The 18,558-nt window shown below is 45.3% G+C and overlaps 1 protein-coding gene across 1 annotated transcript in view; it reads right to left on the minus strand.

The window, feature by feature from the left end:
- Positions 1-9,946: 9,946 nt before the first annotated feature.
- The window catches only part of LAMC1 (laminin subunit gamma 1), an 88,188-nt gene continuing 79,576 nt past the window's right edge, over positions 9,947-18,558 (minus strand). The window contains exons 26-28 of the mRNA XM_069981141.1: positions 17,188-17,346; positions 17,010-17,109; positions 9,947-14,273 (exon numbers count right to left, since the gene is read on the minus strand). Coding sequence (XP_069837242.1) covers positions 14,017-14,273; positions 17,010-17,109; positions 17,188-17,346 — 516 coding nt within the window. The 3' untranslated portion in view covers positions 9,947-14,016. The remainder of the gene's footprint in view (positions 14,274-17,009; positions 17,110-17,187; positions 17,347-18,558) is intronic.

The raw sequence follows: 18,558 nt of genomic DNA on the forward strand, positions 1-18,558 counted from the left end.
GCGCATCTCCCCGAGGCTACCAACCACTGAGTATAAGATGCTGGGAAAGCTGGGTGACCTCCATTACACTGAGTACAATACAAGATGCTGGGAAACTGGGGTTTCTGTATTTTCAACATAGTCACTTTTCCCTTCACATGATCACTTTTGCTGTCAAAATTCCCCCGCCCAATCATGTGCGCACCCCCTATTAGTAAAAATAATAATAAACATGGGATGCTGTGTGTGTGTGTGGAGGGGGGGGGGGCTGCAGGGGATGCTGTGTGTGTGGGGATGGGGGGGGGGCTGCAGGGGATGCTGTGTGTGTGGGGATGGAGGGCTGCAGGGGATGCTGGGAGGGGGGGAGGGTAGGATGGGGGGCTGCAGGGGATGCTGGGAGGGTAGGATGGGGGGCTGCAGGGGATGCTGGGAGGGTAGGATGGGGGGCTGCAGGGGATGCTGGGAGGGGGGGAGGGTAGGATGGGGGGCTGCAGGGGATGCTGAGAGGGTAGGATGGGGGCTGCAGGGGATGCTGGGAGGGGGGGAGGGTAGGATGGGGGGCTGCAGGGGATGCTGTGTGTGTGTAGATGGGGGAGGGCTGCAGGTTATGCTGTGGGGGGGGATGGGGGGGCTGCAGGGGATGCTGTGTGTGGGGATTGGGGGGCTGCAGGGGATGCTGTGTGTGGGGGGGTATGGGAGGCTGCAGGGGATGCTGTGTGTGTGGAGGGGGCTGCAGGAGATGCTGTGTGTAAGGATGGGAGGGGTGCAGGGGATGCTGTGTGTGTGGGGATGGGGGGGCTGCAGGGGATGCTGTGTTTGCGGATAGGGGGCTGCAGGGGATGCTGTGTGGGGGGGATGAAGGGGGCTGCAGGGGATGCTGTGTGTGTGGGGGGATGGAGGGGGCTGCAGGGGATGCTGTGTGTGTGTGGGGATAGGGGGGGCTGCAGGGGATGCTGTGTGTGTGTGGGGATAGGGGGGCTGCAGGGGATGCTGTGTGTGTGGGGGGATAGGGGGGGCTGCAGGGGATGCTGTGTGTGTGTGGGGATAGGGGGGGCTGCAGGGGATGCTGTGTTTGGGGATAGGGGGGGCTGCAGGGGATGCTGTGTGTGGGGATGGGGGGGGCTGCAGGGGATGCTGTGTGTGTAGGGATGGGGGGCTGCAGGAGATGCTGTGTGTAAGGATGGGAGGGGTGCAGGGGATGCTGTGTGTGTGGGGATGGGGGGGCTGCAGGGGATGCTGTGTTTGCGGATAGGGGGCTGCAGGGGATGCTGTGTGGGGGGGATGGAGGGGGCTGCAGGGGATGCTGTGTGTGTGTGGGGATAGGGGGGGCTGCAGGGGATGCTGTGTTTGGGGATAGGGAGGGCTGCAGGGGATGCTGTGTGGGGGGGGAATGGGGGCTGCAGGGGATGCTGTGTGGGGATGGGGGTCTGCAGGGGATGCTGTGTGTGTGGGGATGCTGTGTGTGGGGAGGGATAGGGGGGCTGCAGGGATTGCTCTGTAGGCTCCAGTAATTACCTGGCTCCCTGCAGACCACCATCTTCTCTATTTTCCGGCTCCTCTATCCAGGCTGTATTAGTGGCAGCTGGGGGGAGAGAGCAGCCTCTAGTGGCCGGAGGGAGAAGGTGCAGCAGTTTACTTTTAACTATAAGCCTCATAGGCTTTAGTTAAAAGTATAGGAGTCTGCTGAGGGGGCGGGGTTTGACGGTGTGGAGGGGGCGGAGCTTCAGCGGCGGCCCGCAATACAGCCTGGCCTCTCAGCGCTCTTAGGTGACAGAGAAAAGAGCGCTGGGGAGGCAAGAAGCTGCAGGGCGGCCCTGACACCATCAACCAGCTGTCAGTGAGTGACAGCTGTGCGGCCCTTTAATGAAGTGGGGAAGAACGGCCCGGGGGGCAGATGCCACCCTGCCCCCCGGCCCAGCCCGCCCCTGTAATAGAGGAAAGATGACAAGCAGGATTTTGGGGACATCAATATAGATTAAAGATAGCAGCCAAGATTCTGCTGAGAGATATATACATAAAATATGGCAGCCAGGATTCTGCTGACAGATGTATAAATGAAAGATGCCAGCCAGGATTCTGCTGATAGATGTACACACAAAAGATGGCAACCAGGATTCTGTTGATAGATGTACACACAAAAGATGGCAACCAGGATTCTGTTGATAGATGTATAGATGAAAAATGGCAGCCAGGATTCTGTTGACAGATATATAGATGAAAAGATATATATAGGTGAAAGATGGCAGCCAGGGTTCTGCTGAGAGATATATAGATGAAAGATGGCAGCCAGGATTCTGCTGACAGATATATACATAAAAGATGGCAACCAGGATTCTGCTGACAGATGTATAGATGAAAGATGGCAGCCAGGATTCTGCTGACAGATATATAGATGAAAGATACCAGCCAGGATTCTGCTGACAGAGATATAGATGAAAGATACCAGCCAGGATTCTGCTGACAGATATATAGATGAAAGATGGCAGCCAGGATTCTGCTGATAAATATATAAATGGAAGATGGCAGCCAGTATTTTGGTGACAGCAATATAGATGAAAGATGGCAGCCAGGATTCTGACAACAGAATACACGAATATAATACACGAAAGATGCCAGCATGACTTTGATGACAACTAGATACACTCTTTGACAAATTAATGCCCCCAAATAGAAATGTTCAGACACTGCGTCTTGCCACAAGAAAGAATAAAAGTGCTGCCTTTTAAAGGGGCTTTTGGATGCTACTTTTGGGTAGTGTACCTGTGGTCACTGATCATTTATGATTGTTGACTTCTGGACATGCCACTACGACACAGTGAAACATATTTCACCGGACTACGAGAAGCAGGCTGGCTGTTAAAATAAAAAGCCTTTGCTGTGGTATGACACACTGCCCCCTGCTGGTATGATGATCTGGGGAGCCATCCCATATGACAGTCAGTCACCCCTAGCAGTGATATGAGGGACTCTGACAGCTCAGTAATATGATGAAATATTGCAGCTAGGATTTTAATGAATTAAATGAATGATTTTTTCCGCTCACATTTTTTTTAGTTTATGTATTGTGTTGTGTTGCAGCTACATAGTGGATTGCAATATATGCAGCACCCCGGTGTTTACTTACAGCCCTAAGGTGCAGATTACATAGTGAGTGATGGAGATATGTGGGCCGCAGACAGGAAGCAGATAGTGAATCAGACACCTGAAGTAATGATTGCAGCAACGGTCAGAAGAATGACACCCAGCTGAGAACATGGCTGCGGGGCAGGTAGACAAGGCTGCGGTGAGGCACTCCCTATACAAAGACTGCCTGCCCTGCGGATACAGAAAGTAAACAGGGGTAAACAGCAAACAATCCGGAATCTTCCTCCAGCATTCTACTGTCACTGTCAGACACACCTAGTGAGGGATTACTAATGGCTTACTGTAACTGAAGGGAAGTAACGCAGCTCAGTGGATGATAACATAGGCCTAGGCACCGGGCCGTATAATATATCTATGCTGTATGGAGCAATAACAGGAATGCAGTACATAGTACAGTACTATATCTCCCAGTGCCTTCTGCTTCATATGTTGATCTATGAATAAAGTCCAAGATGCTGACAGTCAAGGCGCTGTTCCACGGAACGATTATCGGCCGTATTCGGACGATAATCGTCCTGTGGAATAGAAGGCAACGATCAGCCGACATAGTTCATGTCTGCTGATCGTTGCAGTCGTTTGTGTTTCAAACATGTTTAAAAACAAGCGACTGTGATAGCAGCTATCCGCTGCCATCGCTCCGTGGAATAGGAGCAGCGGCAGCAGACCACTACTATACTCTATGGGCTGCCCGGACAATTTAGCGATCACCCGGACGGCCCCTCCCGCACTCACCCGCTCGCTGCCGCCGCGTGGCGGCAGCGAGCGGAGAACGAGGAGCAAACGAGCGCTGACAGCGCTCGTTTGCTCCTCACAGTCGGCCCGTGGAATAGGGGTAATCAGGGAGGGTGCCCTATTATGCCCTACCTAACATAAGACAGAGACCGCTGGGTCAGGTGTCTCTTTGCCAGACGGTAGGTTACCCTACACTTACAGACCGTCACAGAGAGTGGTGTCTAGTCGATATAGTAGGGGATAAAAGAGAATTAGAAAGAATGCAGTATTCCTATCTGGTGAGATGAGGATTGCATAAACATGTAATCTATTGATACAATCGGTTAATGCTGGCACACTCTGAGGTCAGTCAGAGGGTCTTCAGGACAATAAAAATTCCACTTCCGACGTGTTTCTCCCATGTGGTGTGCAGGGTTTCATCAGGGAATAGTGTGGATTTGTTAATATATACTGTGTCCTTAATGCTGTATCTGGGTGAAGTGGAAAAAATTATGGTAGTCATTCCAAGATGGTCTATGTGACGGATGTGTGTCCAAATGCTTGTGTAGCATTGGTATACCTCACTTTCGTAGGTCCCAAGTATGTGTAGTATGTACACAACTGGATAGATATGTGTGGGTGGCACTTAATGGTATTGGATGAGACAAGTTTAGCGATGAAAGAGTTGAGCGCCATATTACATAGATTGTGCCCATTTGTGAATGTTCTGCACACTATATAAGGTAGACATGGTCCCCTGTATGTACTGTTTCTAGAGGAAAATATGGAGCGCCTATAGGTTTATTAAAGAATGTTTCCCCTATAAATCTTAAAGTAAAGGTGTCACACTTTTTATTTAAAATAAAAAAAAAAAAATATTTATTTTTTATTTTTAGTGAATTATTATGGGGGTAGCCATCTTGTCTGAGCGCTTTATAACAGCATGTGAAGATATGCTTTAGTGAAAATCCCATTGACACAGGTACAGTGGTCAGGAATCATTCTACAGAGAGGAAGAAGCTATACATTTCCTATTGTGAACGGCCTGATCCCACCTTAGCTATACATTGGTGTCACATGTCACGGTAACCCTGTCTGAAGACAAGGAGGACTATGCTGCGCAGTGATTTGTACAAAATAGGAAATGTCAGCTTATTATTAGGCCTAGTGACGTGAATGACTACTACAAGATTTCAGGATTATTTTATAAATATAGATGGGAAAACAAAAAAACTGGAAAAAAAAAGTTAACATTTTTATGAAATATGTTTAAAGCGACTCTGTACTGACCCCAACGACCCCGCTCTGAACCGCCGCTTTCCCAGCTGTTATTAATAGCCTGGGACCGCGACTATTAGCCAGCACGGTCCGATCGACGCGCCCACCAATGAGCCGCTTTTGATGCAGCTGTCACGGCTGACAGCTGCATCTAAACTACTCTTTGTGCCCCATTCCTGGTGTCTAGTGGGCAGATCGCGCCTCCCCTTCCCCGCGTACTGAATGATGTTGATCCTGGGTCAGTATCCAGCTGATCTGGTCTGCAGCAGACGAGACCAACAGAGCACCGATCTAATGGATCAGTGCTCTGTAATATACGCAGCATTGATCTTAATGGGAGATCAATGCTGTGTATATAGAAGTCCCCCAGGAGACTTCTAATTGCTGTGTGAAAAAAATAAAGTTGTTTCAATAATAAAAAAAAAACCCTCCCCTAATAAAAATTAAAATCACCCCCCTTTTTCCCATTTTATAAATAAAAATAAATAAACATATTTGGTATCGCCGCGTACGTAATTTATCACATTCCTGATCTTGCACGGTAAATGGCGTAACCACAAAAATCCGCCAAAGTGTTAAATTGTGCATTTCTGGTCGCATCAAATCCAGAAAAATTGTAATAAAAAAGCGATCAAAAAGTCGCATATACACAAACAAGGTACCGATAGAAAGTACAGATCATTGCGCAAAAAAAACCACCTCAACCAGCCCCAGGTCTACAACGCCTCTCCTTCTCTCCTCCACAACCTCCTCGGCATTAGGAACACCCCCAGGCAGGATTTCTATTCATCTCTCGTCTAAACAGTGCACCTGCTTCTTCGTGAAATTAGCCGACTTCAACCGAAACGATGGTCCGGTGTAATTCAACAATGAACAGTCAGAGGCTGGAAGCAGTTGGCTGTACCTTGTGTAGTGGCAGCTCGGGGATACTGCAGCCACAGCTCCTATTGAAATGAATAGCCAACTCCTTCATTCTTGATGTATGTAGATGGTGAACAGCTGGTTTTCAGGTGTGCTGGTTTGGGCAAATGAGAGTTTGCACTGTAGTCTAAACCTTTATATGATATCACAGGTATGGTCAGTGTCGGGCTGGGGTATCTGGGGCCCACCAGAGGAAATGATCCTGGGAGCCCACCAATGAAGAACTAGCGAGAAACAACATGTCAGTCAGTGTTAGTGCAGGTTCTAAAGCTGGGGGCCCACTGGTGGTCCTCTGGTGGTCCAGTCCGACACTGGGTATGGTCCACAAGCCCAGACAGATGGTCATTTGCTTGCATCACTGTTCGCAAAATCATCAGCCTTACCCCCCCCCCCCCCCCCCCCTTCTCCCTCTACCGTTGGTAAAGTGAATAGACTGTAAGCTCCTCTTGGCCACAATCTACCAGCATTTTATGTGTATAAATAGACATGTGTTCAAAAAATAATATATATTATATATTATATTATATATATATGTATATATATATATATATATATACATATAATCTGAAGGATGATGACCTAATATCAGTAACATGATGTACAGTTGATCGGGAAACACCCTGATTGTGTGCCAGGAGAGATGTGTTTTAACCTGCCTGCCACTAGTACGTAAAGAACGCCGTGTCTGCCTCCATTTACACCCCTCAGGCTGATTATTAAAATAGTACCCACACCCATCAAGATTCAAACAAGCCTTACCCCACTGCAATAAATATACTGTACTAAGAACATGCTCGGCTTTGTAACCCCAAGCAAAGGAGAGGTATTCTTTTCCTTTTCTCCCCTTTTTTCTAGGGTATGTTCACATGTAGCATATCTGCTGTGTAAATTATAAATAAATAACTGAACAGCATTAAATCCATAGCAGATACACTACATGTGGATTTACTCTTAAAGCGACTCTGTACCCACAATCTACCCTTCCCCCAAATTGCTTGTACCATCTGCTTTTAATCAAAGATCTGTCCTGGGGTCCGTTCGGCAGGTGATGTAGTTATTGTCCTAAAAAACAACTTACACTTGCAGCCCTGTGCCAAACTGGTGTGGCCTAGAGTGTCTGTTCCCTAAGCCTGCACCGCTTCTCTGTCCCTCCTCCCCATCATTAGGAACGCCCCTAGAGGGATTTCTCCTAATCACCAATTGTCTTTACACCGCATAGGTGCCTTAAAGATCCAGCACATGTGCAGTGTTCAGACAAGAGATAATCAGGAGAAATCCTTACAGGGAGGAAGCCGGAGAGGCGGGGTAGGCCTAGGACAAAGACACTCGAGGCCAATTTGACAGAGGTTGTTCTTTAGGACAATAACTGCATCACCTGGTGAATGGACCCCAGGACAGATCTTAGATTAAATATCCAGGTTTAGAAAACATGTTCACTTTCTTCCAGAAACAGCACAACTCTTGTCTCCAGTATGGGTCAGGTTTTACAATTAGGCTCTATTAATTTCAATGGAACAGTGTTGCAAAAACCCAAACTGAAGACAAGAGTGGTGCTGTTTCTGGAAGAAAGTGGACACTGTTCCTAAAACTGAATAACCCCTTTATGGTGCGTTCACACCTACAGGATCTGCAGCTGATTTTCTGCAGCAGATTTCAGTTAAATAACTGAACACAGCATCAGATTTGATGCTGTGTTCAGTTAAATGAAATCTGCTGCAGAAAATCAGCTGCAGATCCTGTAGGTGTGAACGCACCCTTAAAAGGAATATTCCCTCAGAAAATGATCGATTAGGAGGGGAAAGATTTATTAATTTAGATTTGTTGGCAGATTCAAGCTACACTCCAGTCTGTAAAAGTTTTTTTTTTTTTTTTTTTTTATATATAGGTGGTGTATAATATTGCAGCTCAGACCCATTTACTTCAATGGCAGATAAGATACAATACAAGGCACAGCCTATGAATATATGTCTCAGTTTCTGGAAAAAGTAGGCCTTTTTTTCACCCCCAAACCATGCATGCTGGCTGAGGAGAAGGATGCGGCAGGTATATCACTGCTATGGCATTTTACCTTAAATGACTCGAAAAGCCTATGCGACTAGTAATATCCTTCTGTAGTTTTAAACAGCAAACGGCCAAATAATATTAAAATAATAATAATCTACTATGCTACAGAGTGCAAAAGTCTCAAATATATAGCTGGATATAAACACCTCCTCTGATATTGCCGACATATAAACTATATTTATTAGAAATTTCTCATGATTGTTTTTTTTATTTTACTATGTGTAGTAAAAGAATTCTTGAAATCTTGGAGTTTTAATTTTGACCCATAAGCTTAAAGGGGTATTCTGGAGAAATTTAACTTTTCCCCTATTCACGGGATAGGGGAAAAGTAGGCGATCGCAGGGGTCCGACCCCTGAACCCCCCGGCAATCCCCATACCATATTGAACTCCGCCAGCTTTTATGTATAGAGCCCCGGGGTTGGCACATGATCCGCGGCTCAATTCATTGCTATGGAGCGACACAAAGAGCCGAGTATGCTGGGTCCTAGGGATGGTCTGAACCTGGTTTGGTTCGGGTTTGTACGAACCCGAACTCTCGGCAATTATTCCTGCTGTCTGCCCCCTCCGTGGAGAGGGTGGATACAGCGGGAGGACCGCCTGGAAAACTGGGATACAGCCATAGCCATAGGCTGTATCCCAGTTTTCCAAGCGGTCCTCCTGCTGTATCCACCCGCTGCACGGAGCGGGCAGACAGCGGGAATCTGATGGAGCATTCGGGTTTATACGAATCCGAACCTCGGCAGATTCGGACCATCCCTACTGTGTACCTATCATTTGGAGTGGGCAGCAGAATAGGACTAATCCTAGAGGTGGGCTGTACGTTCGGGTGTGCGCAGATGGATTTCTTCTGACTTGCCATTTGCCTGCATTGTAAGGCTTCGTTCCCACTGAGCAAAACTAGCAGAATTCTGCGGCGGAATTGTCTGACGCGCGCTCCTGCTCTGTCCGCACTGAACAATGAACATGTTCATTCTTCAGCACGGACAAAGCAGGAGCACGCGCCTCCCATAGACTCTCATTATGAGAGGGAGGCTAACGACATTCCGCGGCAGACAATTCCGCTAGTTTTGCTCAGTGGGAACCAAGCCTTAGGGCCCTATTCCACCGGACGATTATCATTTGCATAATCGTTAACGATCTCAAACGACCGCTATTGCGAAAGACCTGAAAACGTTCACTCATTTCCATGGAACGATAATCGTTACTTATGATCGGAATTGCGATAGTTTTTTCTTCGCTATTTATTCGCAATTGCGTTCGTATCTATTGCGAACGACGTCTTATTCAATGCGAACGATTTGCGAAAGAGCAACGATAAAAATAAGTCCAGGTCTTATAAAGCGATCAACGATTTCTCGTTCAGTCGTTAATCGTTAACTGCATTTCAACCGAACGATTATCGTTTAGATTCGAACGATTTAATGATAATCTGAACGATAATCGTCCGGTGGAATAGGGCCCTTAGGGTATGCCGCCAAAGGCTTAGCGGAAAGAACTGTGACTCCTGAGCACGCCCGAATGGACAGCCTGCTGGCAGGATTTTTGCAGCGTATCCTGCCACCAGCACCAAATGATAGAAACCCTAAATCAAATTTCAGTAGAGATGAGAAAACCTTGAGTATGCTCGGGTTTGTCTGAACCCAAGTGTGCAGCATTTGGATACCAGTGGCTAAAGAAGTTGGATGCAGCACTAGGCAGACCCCAGCAGACCAGTTACTTATGTTATATAGCCACCTTCAGTGTCTCCTTCACCAGGTACGTGAGGCTCATAATACCCTGAACTTCTTTGTGGCCCGACACTAAAAACAAAGAGCCGAAAGAAGGAAAGAAAAATGCACAACTTCCGGATTGTAAGGGGTTACAAATATTCAATTTATTATAAATAAGAAATACTGTTTTATACATAAAAAATGCGTTGTGTTCTGTTGAACCCCTTTCTTCCCTGGACAAAAAAAAAAAATTGACCACAGATGACCCCCTCCCCCCGAACAGTCTGTTGTCTGCTATGAGCCCAATATTAGACATGGCTAACAAAGAGAGCTAATTGGGCACACAGCTTTGTGGCCACAGGAGCTTTCATAACAGTGAAATGGTTGCTTCTCTTTTTCGGGAAGGGTCTTTGATGAAGGATGACACGAGAGGAGGTTAAAACAGAGAAGAAACATTGACACGAGTTAGGGTCTGTGAGGAGTTTCGGTGAGGGAGTAAAAGTTTAGCTTTGTGCTGTAACCCTACACAAGTGTCTTTGCTTCTACAGGGGTGTAATACATGATATCTTCAGAGAGACTGTCGGTGGACATGGAGACGTGAAGGGTCAGGGGCCATGACTGAACACACCCTCTCCTCCTTACCCCATCTCCTCCCAGCCGGGAAAATATTTACAGAAATAAAGATAAAAACTGGAACAAAATAGACATTCAACTTGAGTTATAATCTGGATACAAAAAAATAAAAACACTCACAGGAATCAAGCAAATTCAAAAATCATTTATAGCACCAGTGTCATTTAAAAAGGGGGGTTACCCTCCAACAGCGCCCCCGATACGTACAGGGGAGCGGGGATGGAGTGTGTCCTTCAGATGAGGGATTGCTGTATAGAAAGACTGGGTGTAACAGAAGAACGGTTTCTCAGAACTGTAAAGCTAATGTCAGGCGGAAGCTGTTCCCTCCTTTAAAAGAAAAGTTTTTATGGGCTCCCCAAGTCTACATGGAGAGTAAGCGGTAAGGATACGATATATGTATGTATGTGCAGAGATCACCTGACTGGAACTTGACCAAAAAAGCAAGAGACAAAATTTAACTAGTTGCTCTCACGTTGTGCCCTGATCGGGCAGCAATCTGGCCCACACACCTATATGGTTAGATTAATGCTGTCACTTATTGAGAAGGATAAGAGGTCAAAGGTTCCTATTTTTCGGCCCATTTAAAAACTTTGAAGCAAAACACCATACCATGGGATGATCCTTAGTCTTTGGTGTTTTTGAAGCCTAGTGCCATGTACTGCCCTCTCAGGCCCTAAACTTGGCATGACAGTAAAGTGTACCTCCAGCTGCTGCGCTGCATGATCTGCAAGGATCAGCATGGAGAGATGCAGCTTGTGCTGGGCAGGGAGGTTGCCTTGGCTACAGTACGACACCCAATAAGTTCTGTGCACAAGCCCTTTTCCAATGAACAGAACTTCTTTATGGAACTTGCTAGTTGACCGTCCAAGAGCGAAATGTGGATCTTCAAACAGAACCAGTGGCCACAAAGCAACTTTGGAGGTACACTTTACCAAAAAAGACAAACTATATCTTAAAGGGTAAATCCAAAAAAGTCTCAGCAGCACAAGACAACCAAGTGTTGGTGCTCGTCTCACCAAACCGGACCAGGGTTTGTATGAAATTCCAAGTAACATGAAACAGACGGCACTTCCAAAGTGAAGACACTCTTTAATAACACCAGTGCAACGTTTCGCCTCACTGCTTGAAAAAGGCTACACTGAGCAGAAACGTTGCAATGGTGTGATTAAAGAGTGTCTTCACTTTGGAAGTGCGGTCTCCTTCGTGTTACTTTGTATATCTTAAAGAAGTTATCATCCCAAGATTAAGTTGTCACGTAGGTGGGAATAAGAGCAGAGGTCTCCTACTCCCCAGGCTTCACTCTATTCACGTTCCGTGTATAGTCCGTATATACGGATGATATGTTGCAGAACCTGGCATCATCATTTATTATAATTCCGGGAGCTCCAAATCAGTTTAAATCTTTGTGCTGCTGTACTGACACAGCGTCAGTATATACGGACCGTGCACGGAACATGTAAATGCCCCCTTAGTGGGTCTTCCAAAGATATTTGAAAGCAGTGTTCTATTTACTTGGGGGACAAGGGACCTCGTGATCAGTGGTTAGCCCCCCACGATCAGCTGCATAACACCTATCCTGGTGCCTCATGAGCCACAAACAATCTTTACGCTCCCTGGTATGCTTTACCAAGCGGGTGTGATACAACTAGAGGTAATACGAGGGACAAAGCTTTAGTGTGACATTAGCCGAAGGGAAATTAGTAACAAGTGTGTGTTAACTTTAGTTAATATGTGCAAATACAAGTCTCACAATCTTTTGGCACCCAATTTGATTTTCTCCCCTTAACTGGATAAAAATGCCCCAAAGATTCAGAAAGTCACGGTGAAAAGTCCAAGAAAAATTTTGGTAGCATGCCACACTACAACGGACCACTAACACAATAATTCCATGTCTGGAATCATTGAAGAGGGATGGACAGAGATAACGTTTCTGGGCTTCCAGTATTCTCATCCCTTTATTTATATCAAGTGGATATTTTAGTACAAAAAATGTGATATAACCCTTTATTATTAGAGGGGAAAGATTTATAAAATTAGATTTGTTGACAGATTCAAGCTAAATCCACTCTTGTCTATAAAAGTTGAAAAAGGGACTACTTTCTTTTTTCTTCAAGAAACAGCGCCCCACCTGCATATAGGTGGCGTTTGGTATTGCAACTCAACCTCATTTACTTCAATGGGGAATAGCTTACAATACAAGACACAACCTAAGAGTAGATGTCTCTATTTCTGGAAAAAGGAGCCCCCCCCCCCCTTCCTTCCCTGAACCATGCATGCTGGCTGACAATAAGATGCGGCAGGTATATCACTGCTATGGCATTTCACCTTAAATGACTCGAAAAGCGTATGTGTGACTAGTGAGATCCTTCCGTACAGTTTTGAACAGCAAGTGGCCATATAATAATAAAATAATAATATTCTACTATACTACAGAGTGCAGAAATCTCAAATATATAGCTATGGACTGGATATAAACACCTCCTCTGATACTGTCGACATATAAACTATAGTAAAAGGTATATACAAATTATGGCATCTAAATAACAATATTCCAGTGGATTCTCTCTCTTTTTTTTCAATGGGAGGTACAAAGGTGTTAGGCCATTTGCTACCTGAAACAATGACTTCATTCTAATTCTGTATAGCTCTAGATGAAAGCTTGTGGCCCCTTGGCACTGTGCCATGAATACTTTTGCTGGTTGCGGGAGTAGATTTCTTGGTGTACAGTTCTGAGATGCCAGGACAATCCTCCACACCATTACGTGATCGAGAGCCCTCGCTTCGGCTTTGGTGCGCCCACAATTGCCGCAATGCTTTAGTCTGTTTAATGTTACATAGACCAGCTTACTGCCGAGGAGGGAAATCAATTGTATTTTCCCAGTCTCTGCATATACAGGACCCTTCTATACAGCAAAGATCAGAAGCCCATGCCCTTATATCTGAGGGCTCTGCGCTGTCAGGGATAATACTGGCTGCGTGGCTACATTATAGGGCAGGAGGCTGGGCAGTGGCTTAGTCAAAGGGAATGGAAGGTGAAAGGAGTGTAGACAGGGAACGTGCGTATTCCGAAGACTTTTGGGGCAACAGGCCCAAGTTTTCTAGAAGGCTGAAAGCATGGCTTTATTAACCACTTCTGTGCTGCAGAGCACTAAAATGTATAGCACTGAAAGCTGCAGCCATCACTGAAGCAGTTAACCCTTGCTAGAAACAGTCCCTTGGCTAATCACTGCTAAGCCACCGTATGGCACCGCGGCGTTACTGTGCCACGTGGAGAGGCCTGAGCGTTAGGTTCTCTCACCATTACAGCAAACCTCTAGTTCTCTCTGTAGTAGCAAGAACAACAAATCACATGGATGCCTCTTGTACACAGAGGATGGTGGTAGAGTTCAGGTGAAATAATACAGTTTTCAAATATTGCCCCCTTTAAAGTTCAATATGTGGAAGGCATGGAGTGATCGAGGTGTAGGGCAAATAGTCTGGGGTGGGTGAGTAATAAGGCACTTCACAGCCAAACATGGAGGTTGGTGAGGAAGGAACTGTGGCTGAAATCCTTCCCTTTTTTTTTTTGCCAAGCACTTAGGGCTTCTCAATAATGGGGGTGTTGTAGCAGCCAGGAGGCAGAGTGTTTTTAATGTCTTCCAGATTATCAATGTCTTTTAGGATCTGGTCAATGTCATGTTGGTACGAGAGAAGGGCGGCATCCTGCTGCCGCGCAGATTCCTCCAGCTGCGACACTTTCCTGTCCAGGTCGCTTTCGCTGAGCTGCTTCTTCGCGTCGTCTAGCGTCCTTTCAAGCTCGTTGAGTTGGCCGACATCTACAGAATCCAGTTTACCTGTGGTGCAAAGCAAAACAATTATTTCTGCAATTCAATTTACCCCCAGCCCAGTACCCATGAATAGAACGGCACTGTTGTATACATGGGTAATACTTAAAGCGAAAAAAAAAAATAAAAGAAATCAAACACAAAAAAACCTTATGCTTTCTAATACATATCAGCAGCTGTATGCCCTAAAGGAAGTTCTGTATTTTTCCAGTCTGCTCTCTGCTGCCACCTCTGTCGGTATAAGGAACTGTTTAGAAACATGCTCCTGCTCTGGACAGTTCCTGACATGGACAGAGGTGGCACCAGGGAGCAATGTGTCAGACTGGAAAGAATACACCACCTCCTGCAGGACATACAAATGTGTTGTTTTTTTTGTTATTTTACATTGAGATTTTTTTTATTCTTTGAAGATTGTAGATTTTTCTTTTTAATCCAACTACAGGATTTCATCATGCAGTCATTTATTTTCTTCTACAATACTTCTACATTGCAGTATATTATGCCTGTCTGGGTAAAAATAATCATTTTACAAAGCTGACTAGAAGACCTTCCTGTGATCCTCTCGGCGACCTGCAATCACAGGTGGGGTAGGTACTGACCATGGGCATTTGAAGAATTTAAGAGTTTCCTCTAATCCTGGCCATTATAGCAGGAGATTTGGTGTCATCCATGAGCCAACTGAGCATCCACTCCCATGGCAAAGGACATCCACCCTGGGTTATTCTGCTACGTCATTAAAAAGTATTGCAGGAAAATAATGCCCCTTAGTGACCGTCAATGTGACTCCAGAGTAGGCTAAACCGGTTTTCACACCCAATTTTTGCATATTTGTATCATATATCTATCAGCAAATCAGCTCAACAATCAAAGTATCTTGTTTAGCCTCCAGGTATCCTCTACAGCATCTTGTAAAGTGTACAAGTATACAGGACTGAATACAGTAAGGGCCCTATTCCACCGGACGATTATCGTTTGCATTATCATTAACGATTAACGATCTCCACCGACCGCTATTGCGAAAGACCTGAAAATGTTCACTCATTTCCATGGAACCATAATCGTTACTTATGATCGTAATTGCGATAGTTTTTTCTTCGCTATTTATTCGCTATTGCGTTCGTATCTATTGCGAACGACCGAACGATGTCTTATTCAATGCAAACGATTTGCGAACGTTTTGCGAACGAGCAACGATAAAAATAGGTCCAGGTCTTATAAAGCGATCAATGATTTCTCGTTCGGTCGTTAATCGTTAACTGCATTTCAACCGAACGATTATCGTTTAGATTCGAAAGATTTAACGATAATCTGAACGATAATCGTCCGGTGGAATAGGGCCCTAAAGCAGTAGTTTTGCACTGTGTGGCTTAGCTGAAATACTGAACAGTGCCCGCAACCATGAGAAGCATAGTGTCAGCTATGTTTGTCTAAGAGAATTATACAACCTATTTACAAGACCAAATAACTGGCCTCCCTGCCACAGCAACCAAAGGGCACAAAGGCCCACTGGGTAACAGCTTGTGAAATGATCTGACTATACAGGGTACCAATACATCCACAACTCCTATTACCACACACTCAAGGTAAATCTGCTATCCTAATACTATTGTCAGTGTAACTAGACTATCACAGTAATGCTGGCTAGTATGGGCCTCTGCGGCCTCATCGCTGTTGACAGGTTGGGAATACAGTGTTCATAGTTCATACACTATTAGCACAAACAATGGGGGAGATTTATCCATCATGGTGTAAAGTGAAACTGGCTCAGTTGCCCCTAGCAACCAATCAGATTCCACCTTTCATTTTTCAAAGAGTCTGTGAGGAATGAAAAGTGGAATCTGATTGGTTGCTAGGGGCAACCGAGCCAGTTTGATAAATCTCGCCCTATGTTCTCACCATAGAGCTTGACAATGCTATAGATTGCGAAACTGACCTCAAATTGTACCTGTCTCTTTAAAAACTTCTGTCAAGTTCTAGCGACATGTCAGAATTTTCAACTTTGGACATTGATTTCCTTTGTGAATCTGTATACCACTGTCAGCGCACAGCCATGCCATACAAACAGGTGCAGCGCTCAGCTGACTGCTGCTGCCCGTGTCTTTTAGGAATTGGTTGGGGTCTCATCCCTGGGATCCTCACAAATCAAAACCTCTGACATGTTCATAGGACATGTCAGAATTTTTTTTTTTTTTTTTTTAACAGACAGGTACCAAGAGTTTTAGGAAACAGATAGGCCTCACCCTGAAGGAAAAGACTTAGCTCTCTGGTGCCATCCTCTGGAGGCAGCATCCTTGCAGGTCAAAGTTTAAAGAGTACATGTCATCAAATATAACTTTTCATGTCAAAAGTTATTGATCACAGTGAGTTTCATTGCTAATCAAGAAATATAGCCGGCGATCAAGAGATATAGGCGGGGAGAGAATGTGGCAGCCCTGCCTGAATCTCAGCTACAGCCAATTCCGTCAATGGAAGTCTATGAGACTTCATAGATGGAATTAACAGCCGGACAGGGAGTGGATCACGTTGTGCTCTCTCCCCAGCTAGATCTCCTGATCAATAACTTTTGACATGCCTGATCACAAGTGAAAAGTTATATATTTGATGACAAGTACTGTTTAATTGATTGAAGAGCAAAGCCTTCTTTGTGAGTTTGTGAGATATCTACACACCTATAGATACCCAGTTTCAGAATAAAGCAAATAAAATATTTTTTTTTTAAATCCCCTCTCTCAAAAAGTTTCTTACCAAGCTGTCCGAGCAAGTCGTTGATAATTCCAAGAACATTATTAACGGAGTTCTTTGCCTTCTTTGCATTATCTTCTGCTTCTTGTGCTGCTTGAGTGGCCTGGAAAAAAAAGGATTATAAGTTCCTGTAGGCAAACAGCATGTAGCAGCCACACGGAGCGCGTCTCTATCTACGTACCATGTTCGCCATCATCATGTCTTGGTCGGCTTCCGTCTGCTTCTTATTTAGCTGGTTCTCGGCATCCTGCAGCTGACGCAACATATCTTGCAACTCTCCGTCTAAGTCGGTGACATCCTTGAAAGTCTTGTCGGCATCTGCTTTGGCTGCAGCGGCATTCTGGAGAGACGGTAAAGAAGGAGGAGATCTGTGACATCCATATTTCAGGTAGTTACTAAAGTAGACCAGAAAGCATGACCACAACAGAAAGGGCGAGTCTCCCCAAACACCTGCTCTTGGCTTCCACTACCCATTGAGTAGGATTGTCGTACATCCATCTGAAGGTATCCCTGGTCTCAAAGTAGCAGTTTGGTTCTATGTAATTTTGGCTTCTGATCCAGCAGAACATAGTATAATGGTTACTTCTATTAATAGTCATTTTGCCAGCAGTTAGACAAGTGGTGTTTTCAGCTCTCACTAGCAGACATCTCCTAAGCTGGTAATGACAGGATTGCACAAAATCTTGGAATGAAATGAAGAGTAATGTGTGTGTATATATATAAACATACAATGTGTGCAATTCACTCAGTTTGCTAAAGATTTGCTGCCTGACAGCCCCACATAAGGACTGCACTCTATTCTTAGTAACTGTATGGGAATTCAGCTTGACAATAGGCTATTCTATTCCCTAAAGCCAGATCCAGATCGCCCCCTGTATACTACTTGAGCTGCTGTCTCATCCTGACAAGTATTGCTGTTGTAGTGCTCAGATCCTATTGTTACACGATGTGGACATACACCATATTTTTCGCTTTATAAGAGGCACCTGACTATAAGTAAGAATTCTCCGTCGCAGAATCCCGGCAGGCTCCGTGTCATACTGGCAGTCTATGGGAGGCTCACTCGCCTCCTTTCTCCGCATGGAAGAATTGACATGTCCATTCTTCCGTGCGGAGAGAGGAAAGGAGCCTAAGATGCATCCCCGGTTTAGACAACTTAAAAGAGGGGGGGAAAAAATATTTCATGCTAATTAAGTTTTCCCGGCAGTCTAAGTTTATTACTCCCAGTTTAACACACTCAATGATAGTACATTATACCCATATAAACACAGCTCCGCAGCATGCACAATACACAACCAGCGCTATTCTACATCCAAACACACACACAGTTCTGCTACATAAGCAGGCACGCAGTGATGTATCAATATACATACAAACACACACCTCTGCTACATCACCACACACAAACCGCTCTGCTACATGCATACAGACAGACACATTTTAATACAGACTGTCGCTACCTACAATATCTGTAGTGCAAACTCTTCACAGTCATGAGACTGTGAGATCACTCAGCTCCATTCTGGGCGAGAAGGGAGAGGACTGTGCAGCC

This window comes from Dendropsophus ebraccatus, chromosome 8, assembly GCF_027789765.1.
Source record: "Dendropsophus ebraccatus isolate aDenEbr1 chromosome 8, aDenEbr1.pat, whole genome shotgun sequence".
Taxonomy (NCBI): Eukaryota; Metazoa; Chordata; class Amphibia; order Anura; family Hylidae; genus Dendropsophus; species Dendropsophus ebraccatus.